The 17,056-nt window shown below is 42.3% G+C and overlaps 1 protein-coding gene across 4 annotated transcripts; it reads right to left on the minus strand.

Moving 5' to 3' along the window:
- Positions 1–1,015: 1,015 nt before the first annotated feature.
- On the minus strand, positions 1,016–15,740 carry mtcl3a (MTCL family member 3a). Of its 4 annotated transcripts, none has more exons than XM_088307068.1 (8): positions 15,688–15,740; positions 13,981–14,053; positions 13,641–13,808; positions 9,012–9,314; positions 6,084–6,581; positions 5,417–5,496; positions 3,519–5,289; positions 1,016–1,369 (listed from the first exon to the last, which is right to left on the minus strand). In XM_088307068.1, the coding sequence occupies exons 2-8, from the start codon at positions 14,029–14,031 to the stop codon at positions 1,220–1,222; spliced, it is 3,021 nt and encodes a 1,006-aa protein (XP_088163194.1). In that variant the 5' UTR covers positions 14,032–14,053; positions 15,688–15,740; the 3' UTR covers positions 1,016–1,219. The 4 variants fall into 4 exon arrangements, with proteins under 4 accessions (XP_088163194.1, XP_088163191.1, XP_088163193.1 ...); XM_088307066.1 differs by lacking the exons at positions 13,981–14,053; positions 15,688–15,740 and adding exons at positions 1,452–1,487; positions 14,393–15,427 and having other exon boundaries at positions 1,229–1,369; XM_088307065.1 differs by lacking the exons at positions 13,981–14,053; positions 15,688–15,740 and adding an exon at positions 14,393–15,427.
- Positions 15,741–17,056: the final 1,316 nt, after the last annotated feature.

The following is a 17,056-nucleotide window of genomic DNA, read 5'->3' on the forward strand; positions in this document are numbered from 1 at the left end:
AACAGCGCATCAGCTAAGGAGGACGCATATTTTAAGTTGTAGCAGTCTAAAACAAGGCACAACAAAACAATATTAGTGACAAGTCAGGTACTTTGGTCTGTCACAGTACAAACATTCCATGGGTAGATGTGACAAAGGGACTACTATGGATTTATCATTCCTCTTAGTCCTTTTTTCTTTTTCCCCCTTTTTTATTTACACAAAATTAACAGCAAATGGATCACTTTAATAGTGATGAGGTCAAATACTCTGTCCTGATATGTTACCATTCATTAGTATAAGTAGCAAAAAGGTCTTGTCCTTGTTCAGTAAATATCACTATTCTTGTCGCAGAGTAAATGCACAATAAAAGTAACGTCAGACACGATGTAACTTAAGCAATGCAATGACCGCAATAATCCCATTACAAACATTAGCTTTCAAATTTAAGTCACAAAAATGCTAATAAGAAAACCATCCTTTGATGCAACGTTTTAAAAGAGAACTTAATTTATGAATAGCAAAGAAATATATATTCAACATATAATGCTTGTAAAACCAGTGCTCAATTTAAAACAAAACTGCAAGTCACAGACAAGGTACAGTACAGCTATGCATTTCTATTCAAAGCAGAAAAGTAACCATTTTATGCTGTTGAAACAGTATATCTGAATCTAAAATGATTGTGCCATTGCATCTCTCTTTATGCCAAAACGCATCAAGCTCAAACAATAGACCATTCAGTTCCATCTGATTATGAGCTTGCGTCACCTTCAATTGTAAATACAGTTTATAGGGTGAAGGTAAATAGTGACACGTGGTTAATAGATCTACAAGGCTTTTGCAGTCAAGGCTAGAATACGGACCTGAGAGAAGTAAATCACAATGTTTCAACACCCTCAGGAGCATGAGAAATGCTTGGCAGGTGAGCATATTACAGCACAACTGAAACTATTTTGGAGCATCTTGTTAAACGTCAGCTTGACTCCAACGGGTTCATCGGGAAGCAGACTCTCACAGTTAAACCCTATTAAACCCTATTAATGTGTGAAAGAATAGATCAGGAGTTACTATGTACAAAAGTGATGAAGCTGAAAGCTCGGGTTTGGAGTTCATCACAGAAGGATTGCTGTTGCTCAGACAAAGAGGTGAAGATCAAAAGTAGACCGCCTCCCTTTGATCGGTATGCCAATCGCTAAAGTAGAAGGGGTTGGTTGGGCGCGACATTTGAGGATCGCAGTCAAACAGTGGTGGTACAGGGAGATGTAGTGAAGGTGGAGGAGGAAGTGGGGAAGCAGCTGGCCCATCGGGTAGGCAGACGTCTATTGGCTTGACTTGAAGGTTTCGAGAAGACATTCTGGGTGGAGGAGATGTATGGCTTTACTTCGTCCTGTGGAGAAACACATGAATTAACATTAAAGATGATAACACCATTCTATCGACTATCAAATCTAGCTCTCAAGATACTTTACATGATGTCATGTTTTCCATCTGGTGTCCTCTTGGACCTGGGAGAAACAAGTAGTTTTAAACAGCATTAATATTTTCAGCTTTGTCCTGTGAAAACAACATGACAAAACTAACAATTCCCATTTCAGGAAAATGCCTGACATTTTGACCATGTCCATTTTTAAAGGAAAGTGCATACACAGCTCCTCGCTGACCCGTCACCTTCTCGTGGAGGAGGAGTTTGTGGGTCCTTATAATGCTATAGGAACCAAGTTGTCAAAGGCATTATGGCACTTTTAGAGCAAGAACAGACAAAGTACAGTTCATAGACCTCCTATGATAGATAAAATACACGGATCTTTTTTTTTCTGTTTGGTCCCTGGACAACTGGTGTCAGAGTTTGGTCTGCATTCCTGGGAGCATATCAGATTAATTTCTAGTGAGGCTTGGACTCAGCCAAGGCTGCCCTTTGTCACCAATTCTGTTCAGAATCTTCACGAACAGAATTTGTAGGTGCGTTCAAGGCATTGAGGGGGTCTGGTTCAGTGACCACAGTATTACATCTCTGCTTTCTGCAAATGATGTGGGTTTTTTTTCAGTTTTTCTCTGTTTGCAACAGAGTGTGAAGCAGTTGGCATGAAAATTTGAGACTCTGGTACTCCGTCATGAAGAGTAGAGCTCCCTCTCCATGTCCGAAATGAGATCCTACCCCTTGTAGAGGTGTTCAAGTTTCTTAGAATCTGGTTCACATGTGAGGAAAGAATGGAGATGGAGATTGACGAACGAATCAGTGCACCATCTCCAGTGTTGTATTGGTCCGATGTGGTGAAGAAGGAGGTGAGCCAAAAGGCAACGCTCTTAATTTATAGGTCAATCTCCATTCCTCATCTTACCTATGGTCACGAGCTGTGGTTCATAATGTCACATTGTGTCCAAGAGGAAAAGTCTGGGCTTCACTGTTTAAGCTGCTGCTACTTCCGCAACTTGACCAGGGATAGGCGAAAGAGAAAAGATGGATGAATGGAATGCTACATAGACATTTGATTTTGTGTTTGTACTATAGATTCAGAAAAAAACTAAAAAAAAATAGGCACAATAACAGACAGCTTCTCAGGTATATCTCTTTCGCCAAAAAAACACTTCCTATGTGATGCTAAGTGGAAGGACTTTACTGTGACTAATTCTTATAGGTGAATGTATGACGGGTGGGGAGAAGCGGTACAGATGATGGATGGAGTGATTTTGCGAAAAGTATATTTATATGCTAAACCATGAATTCTATTTGCAGGGAGCCTTTGAGCAAGGAAACGCCCCAGATTATAATGGATACTTTGGCCTGCTTTTGTTCATATAGCACATATTGTACCAGAAATAGACATCATTCCTCCAGAGCCTACTGACTCAATGAGAGATAATTTACAACACAGACTTTAGTAATCATTATTAAGATCATGCAAGTCTTTTGCAATACAAAATATAGACTATTTTATCCCAGGCAAGTTTAAAAAAATTTCAAATATGAATTATGTGAATGTATGCATTAACCCTGCCTGCCAGCCAAATTCTCACAGTTTTCATCTTGTCCGGAGCCCACTGATTTTCTCAGAGTCGCACCATTGGTGCTACGGAAAAATCATAAAGCAACAGTGTTTGGGTGTGGTATGTGGCTATGACGAAAACTTCTCAAATGACAATCTAATTTACTTGATGAACAGATCAACGTTATTTAAGATGCACTTCTTCCACATATTACCATTGCAAAAACAACAACCATCACTCAACTCCATGATGCCATCTGTGCCAATCACAGAGATAACAGGACTCAGCTGGTCAAAATAAGGTGCATGCCGATGATAATATTTTCATCCGTTGCTGGTTGATTGGTCAAAACAAAAGTTCGGCAAGTGTAAAAAGGTTTCCACATCACCCAATCAGTGCAAAGTATTGTACAGAATGTCTCGTCCTTCCTGAGCAGTTCACATTAGAGCAGTCCCAGATTGATACTGTGGAGAAATCCTTTGAGTGATTCAAGTATCAGTCTGGCTCTTGCCAGTTTATGTGTGCATACCAGTAAGTTAAACCTGACCCACCTGCACTGGCTGCTGCATCTGTGCCAATCCGAAGTCACTGTGGCTTCTGAGAGTAGTGCTTGACTCTATCGCTGTCAGCTGTAGCAAAGGAGGAGCTAGGGGATGAGGTTGCATGTCTCGCATGTTCAGTTTGGTGCCATTATCTCGTTGAAGGCTGACGTTAGGACCCAAAGCTGTCTCATCCTGTGGTTGTGCCTGAGCCGCATTCTCATAGTGCTTGAGAATTCTTTCTAATGCTCCATAGTTGGACCGTGAACCTTCGGGGCGTGGGTATGCAGCAAGAGTGTGGGGCTTCCAGGGATGGTCTTTCAGCTTTCGAGGTGCAGGTCTGGAGCAGTCCATCTGGGAGGGAGGCACAGACCCAGGTTTTGGGAGTGTAATTTGCCTCTGTTTACTTTGAGCTGAAGGCTCTTGGAGTGAGATGTCAACTCTCGCTGGCTGAATCTGAGCTCCTGAAGGGGTGTCCCTCTCATGGGTTACATCGTTCACATTCTCACCCGAAAAGGTACTGGGAGACAATACAGGCTCAGAAAGGGGAGGGCCTGTGGGTGATTTGATTTGCGTTTTTCGGGAACGGATGCGTGCTGTTTGAACTATTTGTTGGTATCCAGGACTCAGAGAAGTCATTGTGTTGGCCTTCCAGAGTGCTGGATTTGATTTTTCTGTTACATTGGCGGAAGATCTGCAATCCTCCATTCTGGCCTCTTGAACTTCGTAACTACTTTGGTTCAGTTTGACCTCTGTGTTTTGAATGGAAAGAGAAGTGGGACTAGATAATGCGACTTGAATATTTACGTCCATGACACCAGCAGTGTCATCAGTGGAAAACCCGGGAAGTAAAAGTTCATCCACCACGCAATCTGCTATCAGGGCTGGTAGGCAACCCACAGAGAGGCCATCTGCTTCTGTAACACATTCATCCTCCTCTACCCCACGGCCCATCTCTGCTTGAAACAAAGTTCGGTTGAACTCGGCCGTTTTTTTTTCCAACATGATGTTTCTCCTGGAGCCCTGCGGGTTGGGACTGGTTGGTGATGTTTCCAAGGAAGACCTTAGCAAATCTACAGGTAATTCCTTAACAACCGGAGGCATTTGTATTTGGTGCTTGTGCAAAGTCCCAACACCAGGGCTGTAAGGTGAGTGGTCTTTTCTTGACGTCAATATGTTGGCTTCAGAGAAACTCTTCTGGACAGTCACACATCTGGACAACTTACTGCTCGTAAACTTGGTTGCATCACAAGACCAACGGTTGTGGCAGCAGCCAATATTACAATTTGAATTCTTAGGAATGGAACATGATGCTACTGCGCCATCTTTGAAAACCTTTCCTTCATTTTGTTGCAACATTGCTTCAAACTTTCTAACAATGGATGGACTGTCATACCTTTGGTCTATTGCAACACACTTTGTCATTGTTGTTATGGGGGACTCAGGGATGTGGAGTTCTGTGTCTGTCTGCGAGGGGGAGCTCAGATTCCGGGAGAAACTGCGGGGAGCGACAGGGGGGGCTTCTGTATCCATATCAAAGAGTGCTGCGGAGCTTGTCTGTATGTCTTTGTAGCTGTTAATGGAATTCTTTTCCCAGGAATCTTCTGACCCTCTGCTGGCCCGCCAGGTGTAATCTTGTGACAAGGTGATCCAGTTTTCCTTTTCCAATTGTTTAAGTTGATTGTAGATTTGGCTGAGATCATACGTTGCATCATTCGACTTCAGTCCAGTGTTAGTCATCCTGGGGATGTTCTCTTCTGAGTGGTACGATTCAGATCGACTTCTGAAACAAATTTACATACACACACTGTATTATTCATTTAATTCTATTTAAAATGTGCAATATCTCTCTAACTGTTCAACTGAGATTTGGTTGCAGTTGGTACAACACAACTATAAGGCTTTACTACCTTTTATCTTCACTCTTCTTTTTTATTTCATCCTGGTAGCTACAGAGTTCCTCACTTACACGAGCGATCTCCTTCAAAGCCTGAAAAAACGAGACAAAGAGTGCTATTATTATTCATTAGACAGTATAATATGACTAATAACACTCAATATATGGACAAAGGCTTTGAGACACTCCTCAGCTCCTATCCAATTTCCGACCCGCTTACCATTTAATCTTAAATTTGTATAGGTGGTTAGACATTTGAAAAGGTCTCCAACCTTCATGGGAACTTCATGGAGAAGGCCCTTTTCATTTTAAGCATGAATAAGCCTCAATGCACAAGGCAAAATCAAAAAAGGCATGGATAAGTTTCATGAGGATGAATGTTTGAGCTCTGACCTTAACCTCATCCAACACCTTTGGGATGAAGTACAACAGAATTGTGAGGCAAACCAACATCAGTAATCAGGCCGCATGCGTAATTCACGACCACATATATGTTTTTCTCGACAAAGGGGACTCTGACATTACCATCTCATTGCAAGCTGTTATTGCTGGAAAGAGGAAACCAACTTAAAACGATTTTTTCATTTTGTGTCAATGTAACTGCCTGGAGTCCCAACACAATGGTCCATTTGGTGTCAAATTGTTTCATGTTAATCCAAGAAAAGTAAATGATCACTCACAGCATTGAGAGCAGTTGTGCTTCTCTTCTTCTCACTGGTATCACTCCGCTCTACCATCAGTGGACTTTCTTGAATGCCATGATGAACACATTTTTCATTCCCTATGGAGGCAAGTTTTGTAGCCTGTCCACATCCAGCAGATTTATGGTTAACACCTTCAAGTTCAGAAGTGTTCACATCTTTCCTATCAAGGATGGAGTCTCTAGACCTTAATCCATGATGTGCAAATTCATGCTGAGTAAATTGACCACCCGCAATTATTTCACTGAGTCTGCCTGGTTGACAACAGATGGTTGAATGACTCGTACTCCCCCCACCACTGATGTAGCGGTCAAAGGCAGGTAAGGGCTCAGGCTGACTGCAGCTGCTATGAGTCTGTGACAACTCACTGAGCAGACTGGAACCAGAGCTGAGTGAACGAACACTTAGCCGATGCATTTCTTCTTCGTTCTGACGATCCGAAGCCCCTTCTCGCTTGGCTCTCACCTCGCAGTATAACTAGAAATAGTGAAAGAAAAATGTAAATATGTGCTACAATATGATTTTGTACGTTGATATAATATAAATTCAAAGAATAATCCAAACTGAAAGCAGTTCATCACAAAGCCAGGAAACAGCATTTGAGTAAATCAGCAAATTAGATCAACAATAAATGGCAAAAAAATAACATTGTAAAAGGATAGCTCTGGCCTGCTACAAAAGATTCCCAAAATAGCGACTACTTCATGCTAACTTAGTTGACCTTGCCTGCCCATAAAGCAACGTCTAGATGGCGCAGCAGCCAACATTGTTCCTGAGCTATTTTCCGCTCTGATTTTCCAGTCTTTCTTGGAAGGACAAATGAGAACAATCGCATGCTGTTTGCTTAAAATCTGAGAATTCCCCCACAGCTTATATGATTTTTGTCATTTAATTATGAATGGCATTTTCTGGGCAAAATTATTTGGCCTTGAGTCTATGGAAGCTTATCTTTTGTCTACATTATTTTATTAACTAAGCCCTACTCACGTCAGTCTTCGGCTTCATTACTTCTGTCGCGTAATATTTCACACAACTCAGGCGGATGTACGACATCATCAGCGACTTTTGTGAGAATTTTGGTATGTTGAAAATTGTTCCCAAGGTGAACTGAATGAGCTGAATGTTTTGAATATCAGATGGGAACAATGTAAATGTGTAATGTTGAATGTGCTACTAGGAATGAATGAGTAATTTGGGGAAAACCATGAATTTTTGTAATGAGAAAAATGTTAGCACACTTTGCATGAATTTTTGGAACATGTTGAAGTTTGAATGGTGAGAATCAGTTGTAAAATGTGGATGGAGTAGCATGTCAAAAAAGTGTGAGGAATAAAATGTACTGAAGTTAAAGGTGTCGAATAACTATTCACGCTCATATGCAAATGCCAAACATGACAGCCGGAGCCTGGATTCAAACCCAAGACTGCTTTACTGTGAGGCAGGGGTACTAACAATCCATCCATTATCTGAACCACTTCTCCTCACAAGGGTCGCGGGAGATGCTGGAGCCTATCCCAGCTGTCATCGGGCAACAGGCGGGGGACACCCTGAACTGGATGCGAGCCAATCGCAGGGCAGACATAGAGAAACAACCATCTGTGCTCACACTCATACCTGGGGGCAATTTAGAGTGTCCAATCAACCTGCCATGCATGTTTTTTGGAATGTGGGAGGAAACCGCAGTACCTGGAGGAAACCCACGCAGGCACGGGGAGAACATGCAAACTCCACACAGGAAGGCCAGAGCCGGAAGTGAACCCATGACCTCTGCATTGTGAGGCCACCGTGCCGCGGCGGGGGTACTAGTTGGTCCATAAATTGTTGGTTATTTTTGACAAATAATGTTTCTTTATTCATCTATCTGCCAACGATGTGACGGGCAAATCTCTTCCACTGGAGGGCAGAAACTACAGTGAACCAATGTATCCAACTGCCGGCCTGAATCATAGCTTTGCGTTCAATGGAACAAGACCAGATTTTACAAGTAGATTGGTGAGTAAATTGAAATGAGATCATTATTAGGCCAATATATTGACAGTACTTTTTGTGATATTGCAGTCGTGTATATTGGTAAGCTATGAGCCATTTCTATCCATTCATCCATTTTCTGTACCGCTTCTCCACACTAGGGTCGCGGGGGGTGCTGCAGCCTATTCCAGCTGTCTTCGGGCCGTTCGGCGGGGGACATCCTGGACTGGTTGCCAGCTAATCGCAGGGCACACAGAGACGAACAACCAGCTGCGCTCACACTCATACCTAGGGGCAATTTATGTGTATTCAATCAACCTGCCATGCATGTTTTTGGAATGTGGGAGGAAACCGGACTACCCGGAGGAAACCCACGCAGGCACAGAGAGAACATGCAAACTCCACACAGGATAGCCGGAGCCGGGATTGAACACACGACCGATGCTGTCTCTCACTGTGAGGCCATCATGCTAATCAGTCGGGCCACCGTGAGACATTTCTCATGTATTGTTTATGTGCCCTAAACTCTACCGTGTTTCTTTGAAATGCTTAATTTTACATTTATAGCACTGAACTAAAATGTTTAGTCACTCGAGATTTTGTCACACAGCTGCACTCGTCACAAACTGCGTACTGAGTGAAAGAGCGGAATTGCAGTGCGAAAAGCCACCACATCTTTTCCTCACACTTCGCCTCTGCACTGATCAGAAATATTGTTTTAACAGAGCCAAGTTTGGGAATAAATGTGGAGGTCATTATTACACTTGGGATAGAGTAAGTACGTCATCCGTTATACATAAATTGAGCAAAAAATGTCAGCGATTGCAATTTCTTTTTTAATTAAATGTCCAATTTAACAAAATCGCAGTTCATCTTGTCCCAAAATATGTATAACATCCTTCTAGTTATATTGGTAATCCTAGCAAATGTTTAGCATACCTCTTCTATTTTCCTTTCCATGTCTTTCAGTTGGCTCTCCCATTCAGTCCTTTCAACGTCAAATCTTTCGAGTAGCTCAGCTTTCTCCTTCAACCAATGCTTCTCGTTGTGCTCGAGGCGACAGCGCAGCTCCATGGTGGTTGAGTGTGTGTCTGCCAGAAGTCTCCGCTGTTCCTCCTTGTCCTGACAGAGCGTTGACGTCTTCCTGGGCTTTTCACAACTAACTTGTTGAGCCACTGAGTAAGAGCCCCCTGCACACTGGACACCTCCACTCGCTGATCTAGAACCACCTTTGTTTTCCAGCTGAAGAGAACCAAACACATGCAGAGAAAAGAATGCAAGGGGACAGGGAAGGAAAGACAGTGGTCAAAACAGACAGTTGTTTGGAATGGATTAAAGGAAAAGAAGGATGGGAGCCAGATGGCAGACAGGAATTGTTAAAAAACAACAACAAAAAAAAGGAATGATGAGAATGAAGGAGTGGCAGGAAGGGAAGGTGGAAGAATTGGGGAAGTCATGCATCATGGGATGAATGTTAGTGAGTTCGGAGGAGGGAAGAGGGAAGATAGAAATATGAAAATATCCTGTGAGAACTCACACAGAGGGTTACTGGGTTCAGAGGCCATGCCTCTTGTCTATGGTACTTCGCCAACACAGGATACAGTTCAGAACCACATGATCACGGTCAGAAAACAACAACTTTGATTGGAGTCCCTGGTGCTCTGCTAACTTGATAGTTGTTTAGATATTTCTTTTTCAAAAAATCTGTCCGTACAAGATTCATTTAATAAGTCTATTACTTACTTGGGATGTAAAGAGTGATCAATGTAAAAAGCTTAAAATATACATCAATGTAAAAAAAAATAAAATTAAAAAGTATAGATTTGGTGTGCGTGTGTGTGTGCGTGTGTGTCTGCGTGTGTGCGTGTATGTTAGAACCTCCTCCCAAATGAACCTCCTGCCACCCCTTCGCCACCCTAGGTAAATCTGTCTAGAACTGCCAGTGTATTCAATCTGTATACTTTGTGTGAAATGGAAAGCAGGAGAGAATGCTTGCCAGTGAGCCTTAGTGTGTTATTTCTGTAGAGCCACGAAACTCTCTTACAAGCCTCAGTCATGGGGCTATTTCTGCCTGTGGCCTTGGGTCAGGAAATTATAGTCTTACAAAACAAGTCATTTTCTTTCAGCTCTCGGTTCTTTGTAAAGTTACTGTATCTTGATGTACAGACAGATGATGGGTACTGCCAAAATTAAGGTTTACTCAAACATCCAAAGGTAAAGAAATCGTGAAAACTTGAAAACAAGATAAAGAATGAAATATCTGGGGCCCATATATTGCAAAGCAGCAGTGAAAGCAAATGTTACTCAGGAAGGAAATGCCGAAGGAGCTGTGCAAGCAAACAAACGTGGTTCAGCCAGATTTCAACTAGTTAAGAGAAAACAAGAGTCATGAATGCACAAGCACCTTAATTTAGTCTAAAGCTGCACTTTGACCATCATGCCAGTACAGCAGATAATACACAACAGTTACAGTGTCGCTACGGTGACCCACTATAAATAGTCAACACTCATGTCACATTCCTAGCGGTGGTAGGGAAACTAGGTAAAGGCGGGGGTGGTGATCTGGCTGCTAAGACACAGAGAGATGCTATCTAGCTGCCAGCAGCCTTCATAAATCAGCAGCACACTGTAAAATCTGCCTGGAAATATCTGGCCCAGGACCTCAGAATTCAACACTTGTCCTGAATTTGGGGGTTGAAAAAGAATGCGGAAGTAGAGGATGGTTTAAATGCATAGCTCACTTATGAGAACTGTGGAAGGAATAAGCAAATTCATAATATTCAAATTTAAAGGAGGACAAGACCCAAGATGGCCTATTTTTCACTAACAAGCTCAGTTTGTTATTTTCTTAAATAGGAAACTGAAATTAGTAAGCATTTTCTTTTTTATGTAATCATTTTGGAGAAATAGTAAATAATAGAAATAATACTTGAAAAACACCAACTTTTAATGGCCATGCCCCCCTCCGCTTTCATGTCATGTTCTGTTTTGGTTTAGTATTTAGTTTCATGTGTTGGCCTTATGTTCCTCTGTGTTCTGTCTCGTCAAGTCTATTGTGTCCACCTGTGTTCGTTTACCCAAGTCCTTGTGTCAACCAATCAGGTCCTTCCAACCCTTTTTGTCTTGTCCAGGTGCTCCTCGTTGTCTCGTTACTTTGTTTGTATTTAGCTCCCTGGTTGCTTTCATTTCTTGTTGGTCCATTGTCGCTTGTCACTGTCTGGTTCAGTTGTCCTGTTTGGTGGCACCTGTCATTATCCAGGTCCGCGTCCTTCCTGCCGGTCTCGTCTCGTCTAGTTTAGTTCAGTCATGCCATTGTTTTGTTGCTACCAGTTGTTTTGTACTTTTATGTTCTTTTTTTATTAAATTTCTATAAAGTTTCCCCTGCCTCGCTTCCCTGAATTTGGGTCCTCCTTCTACCTCCACCTCAACGTGACAGCAGAGTCAGTAAAGGGACTGATTACAAACACCATTGGAAATCACTGTACTTACATTGCTCATAACCTCCAAAAACGGTGATCAATTGGGACCAAATTTCATGTGGACATCCCTACCTATGACCACATATAAAAGGATTAACCTCTATGTGGCTGGTTTATATGAGCGGTACATAGATTAAGCTGTTAGGACGCTTCACACTGCTTGTTTGTTGATCACGATGAAGTGGGAATGAGTAGACATGCACATTTATTTGGATGAGGATTGGCCCCAGTTTTTCGACTGTTGCCGCCGTTTTATTCATTCGGAACATAACAGCAGCGGGCTACGCATACACAACACACGTTGTTACGTTCCAATGGAGCGTTTCAATGCTGCCACACTCGGTTGTGGAGTCGGTCTCCTTACCGGAACTTTTTGTTCACTGAACATTGACAAGCCCGAAGCGGCCCCGCAATGTGCACCGTTCAAGACCACCTCCTGGGATCATCAATGAGGAGTTTATCCAAAATCGACGCCGAATTGTGCCGCGACGCTGACAGGTTCATGAATTGACTGCATGCAGTGATGGCCGCGAATGTGCATGAGTGGCAACAGCCAGGCATCCGCAGCACTAAGTCACTAATTTTGTTGTCTTAATGTCGTCTGTTTAGTGACCACAAGCTAATTCCTGCCCTGGGCAGTGCTGTTAATAATAACACCTCAAAGAGCGTAGTGTTACTCGTGTGGGGTGGGAAGTGTAAACATCGATGACTGGCTGCCTCCTCTCACTTAACAAAAGAATACGGTAGCTAAATGTCCAAAATATGATCACACAAGCTCACGTTTGATGTCAATAAATCCAAACCATTGTGAAGAACGCTTTTATACTTTCACAGGTTGAAGTGGACAAGAGTAGTAATGTGCATTTGCATTTTGATGGCGTTCATTCACCATTTTAGGCAACAGAACTGACAAATCGAGCAATATTACCCGGTTGCCTCCCTGCTGTGACGTTGACGTTGAAACCGGAAAAAATAACAAGCCGAGCTCCAAAAGAGGGCGGGCAGATTTGTCGTAAATCACATCACAAAAAAAAACTTAAATCACTACAGAGTCTTTTTTTTGGAGGGGGGGGGGGGGGGGGGGGGGTCAGGGCGCATGTTAGTACTAATGTCATTTTTACATCCATCCATCCATCATCTGTACTGCTTCTCCTTATTAGGGTCGCGGGGGGTGCTGGAGCCTATCCCAGCGGTCTTCGGGCAGTGGGGGGGACACCTTGAACTGGTTGTCATTTTTACATGCAAACCTATTATATAAGTGCCACCGTTAACGTCAATTAAGCGTCCCTTTTAGACAGCATCTTGTCAAATGTTTTTTAATGGTATTTACCAAGCAGAGATTACAGCAAACAGATAATGCCAGGGAAAATGTAGATGTTCCCTGAATACCGGGCAGTAATAGCCTCTGGCTCTTTTGCGTTATCCTCATTCTGCTGCTGCAACAGTTTAATGTTGCATGCAAATTTTAAACATGGAAAAGAGGCAAGAATGTGGAAGGATGTTCCATTAGAACATCAGAGCTAACCTCACCCAGTATAGCTTCATGCCAAGTCATATTTTCTTTGTCGTTTGCGCAATCCATACGGGAAACAGAAGATGAGCATTACAATTGAAAACATTGTGCTTAGCAAGATGCTAATGTAATAGCAAAGTGTGCAACTATATTGTAGTGCGTGCGTGCGTGTGTGTGTGTGGGGGCGGGGGGGGCGTGTGTCTGTGTGTGTGTATGTATTCATTTATGTATGCAGTAAATAAGATTTTTGGCAAATATGAAACCAACTGGAACTTGGTGAGTAATCATTCCATCACATTCAGTGGCTGTCGCTAATAAAGGATAACATCATGAAAGCAAGTTGGTTTTGGCTGGCTGAGATGGGATAACTTTGTTTGTCTCTGTTGTGCAAATCCTTTGTCAAAGCTATGGGCAAGAATTGGATGGGTTCTCAGGTGACTTATCACTTTTAACTATGAGTGGCAAACATAGCCAGACCAAATTTCACCATTACTTGACATGTTCAAACACAAGAGTATTATAAGCAACATTTTAAGTTTGTTGGATAAATGCACATGCATTCGCTTTGCCCATTACCTGTGCAATGCGGCACTTGAGCTCCGTCCTCTCCAGCTCCCAGGCACATCTGTCTCTTGTGTACTGCAGCTGCAGATCACTCCTCTTCTCTTCTTCACGCTTCACCTCCACCTGCACTTCATCCAACACTGTCTTCAGGTCCAGCAAAATTCTCCGGTTCTCCCCACCCTTCACACAAACATCAACAAAACTGTCAGCCACATAATTTGCAAGACAAACTAGCATCACAAATTATTTGTCACAATATCGATTTCAAGTATAGTAATTATTCACCAATTCATTTTCAGTGCTACTTATCTGTCAGCTGTCAGAGACTCTAACCTGCAGAGATGGACTATACCCTATTTTGCCGGTCTGTCCTCCATCTGCGATCCGAGCAGTCTCCCATCATTGTACCTTTGTCCTGGTACAAACTGGTGAAATGCAAGGAGGGAAGCGATTTAAAAGGATAAGGACAGACGAGGATGGAGGATAATTATTTTATGTATAAGAACGGAAGGACGATGATGAAATGGTGTCCAGGTCACAGACAGAGGACGGACTGCAAAATTGGGTAAAGTGCCCATTTCTGCATATAGACAAATAACCACCCACACTCACATTCACAACTCTATGGACAATTTTGAATTTTAAATTAATTCCACTGAAACACTGCGACTAATTATACACTAAGGTGAGAGACAATATTTGAGGCACAGAAATTAGAAAACTCCAATTTTTCCCCGTGCCACTAACTACTGTTCTGTAGTTACTTGTAAGTCTGCCACTTCTCTCAACAGCGACTCCTTAGCCCGCATCCATTCCTCTTTATCCTGCACATGCCGCTTTTTCAGATCCTCAAATTTCTTTTTTAGCCGCGTATGCTGCTGGTGCTGAGCTTCGGGTTCAAGCGGCATTTGTCCTTTGAGGAATTCAAGTTTTGTCGCTGTGCCACCTTCACCTCCTCCTGGGAAGGCGCCGCAGTGGGGCTCGTAGATGTGACTGAAAGCGGTGGGCGGAGAGGATATCCTCCTTAGCGGGCTGCGGTTTTTGACTTTGCCTTTTTCAGTCCTCTCCATTCTGGTGCATGGTACAAACTCCCATCCTTGAGACGGGACGTTGCCCCCGGCTGCAGCGCCCCCACCGTGCAGCCCTGAACCGTTTAGAAGCGCACTCCACATGCTGCCGTCTCATCCGCATCAAACTTCGCTTCGCAAAAACATCAACAAGAAACTATAAAACGTTCGTGGCCGTGCTGAAAAAGAAATGTCCAGAAAGCGTCCTTACGTACTTTAACACGTACAACCTCTATATATTGTTTTCTAATATAAATGGTCCAATTATCCGAAGCCGGCCAAATCCCCTGAGGGCCAGGCAGCAGCTCGTACAACAGTCCTCGTCCAGGATGTCATCGTCCCCATCATGTCTTAACAGACACAAGTTTTATTCTTCATCGTGGTGCCTGTGTTGCTCAGGCGACAATGTTCACTCCTTTTGCTTTCCACGTTGCTTGAAATGAAGACTCGGGTGAGGACACGCGCTCAGTTACCGCTGCACCACTCCAATAGGAGGAGAAGGTGCCAAAAATATCGTGGAGTCCACTTGTATAAGTATGGGCGAGTGGGAGTATTTTTACCCCTTGTAACCATGAGTTTACGTTCCAAACGCCAGACATTAGTCTGGAGGAGACGCCAAGGTTTTCTTTACAGCGCCACCTGCCGCGGTCTCCATAGCAACGAACCAATTTACGCACGCGCCCTATTGACCACTGGATAGCTATATTAGCTACATGCTAATATGTAGCAACATCAAGTTGTCACACGGGAACACACCACAAACACAAGCATACTAAAACGCACCGGTCTTAAAGAATTTTTACCCAACAACTTGGAATTTGTTTAGTAATGTTCAATACAATACAATACAATTTTATTTTTACAGTACATTTCACAACAAATGGAGCTGTAACAAAGCGCTTTCCATATGGTGTAACATAAATTAGCTGGATTCCTCTGTTTTCAAACAAACCTTGAAAAAACACCAAAAATCCGACCAAATAGACTCTTACCTCGTCTCAAATGCAGTCTACATTTCAAGCACGGAAGTTAAAAGAATGTCAACTCTTGGTTAAAAACAACTGGTGAGGGACTTCCCACAGCTGGAATCATGTGGTCATTCGCCATTCTCTCTCTCTCTCTCTCTCTCTTTCTCTCTCTCTCTCTCTTTCTCTCTCTCTCTCTCTCTCGCGCTGTGAGGTGGATGTGCTAACCAGTCAGCCTCTGTGCCACCCATATTTTTCATATAACATTCTATTTAATAAACAAGATTATTGTTTCTTTCAGATTCTTGTTTCCTTTGGGGGAACTGATGTTTCTGTTTATAGACAGCACATAATTTAACACGTGCCTCACAGTTGAATGGATATGTGCAAGTCATCCGTCTGGCTTATAGAGTTCAGCAAGAACTCCAGCTTTCTCCCACATTCCAAAAGCACACGTGTAAGTTTAAATGAAGGCTCTAAATCACATTCATTTTGGTCACAGTCTTCTTTGCAGCCTACTTAATGTTTCCATTAGAGGTATGTCATAACTCTGTCATATAATTGTATAATATCATATTATTATGTGCAACGTGGACCATACATCCATTGTTATCAAATGCTGTATTTTTTTTAATTGAATTTCAAATCATAAGTCATGGAAAATAGTTGCAACAAATTATGAGTACATATCATTGGCCACATAGCATAATTGCCCAAGTAAAAAAGCATTTTTTTGAAAACATATTGGTATTTTTTATTGATATTGTAACAAAACACTCAACCAGATGTGTGAAGAAGGAAGGAAAAGCAAAAAGATCCTTCATTAATTGCTTAACCAATAAAAGTGAATTAGGCAGAATGTGCCATGACTTGGGCATGTTTTGTTTAGTCTTGTCTTTGTCATATAAATGCAAACATAACCTAACCACATTGACCAAGTTCTTTCTTTGTGTTTAATCTCAACCAGTATTCTTTTCCCACCTTTAAAGCTTGACGAAACATTAAAAAAAATAAATAAATAAAAATAAAATAATAAAAAAAAAAAATTAAATTTGTCATGGACATGAATGCGAAAAAACAGAATAATTCGGATCAAATTCATTATTTAAATGTCCCCATGGCAGTAGTTAATGGTCGCTATTTTGGCCACAAGCTTTCACTATTTCACTCATGAAATTATAGACGTGGTCAAGACTAAGTATTGTTCTAAAACCTAATGTCAATATAATGTAAATTTGGTAAAGCCGTGCACCTTCCCACTTGACTCAATTTGGTGGGGGAACACTGACCTACTCCCGCACAGTCACAACTTATGACGTGCTTCAGAACCGACACCTGGTACCGTTTGATTTCATGTGAATCGGTGATTGGTAGTATCGACCCAAATCAGTTCATA

This window comes from Idiotropiscis lumnitzeri, chromosome 10 (genome assembly GCF_059441095.1).
Source record: "Idiotropiscis lumnitzeri isolate Australia: NSW breed Sydney's pygmy pipehorse chromosome 10, RoL_Ilum_1.0, whole genome shotgun sequence".
In the NCBI taxonomy this organism is placed as follows: Eukaryota; Metazoa; Chordata; class Actinopteri; order Syngnathiformes; family Syngnathidae; genus Idiotropiscis; species Idiotropiscis lumnitzeri.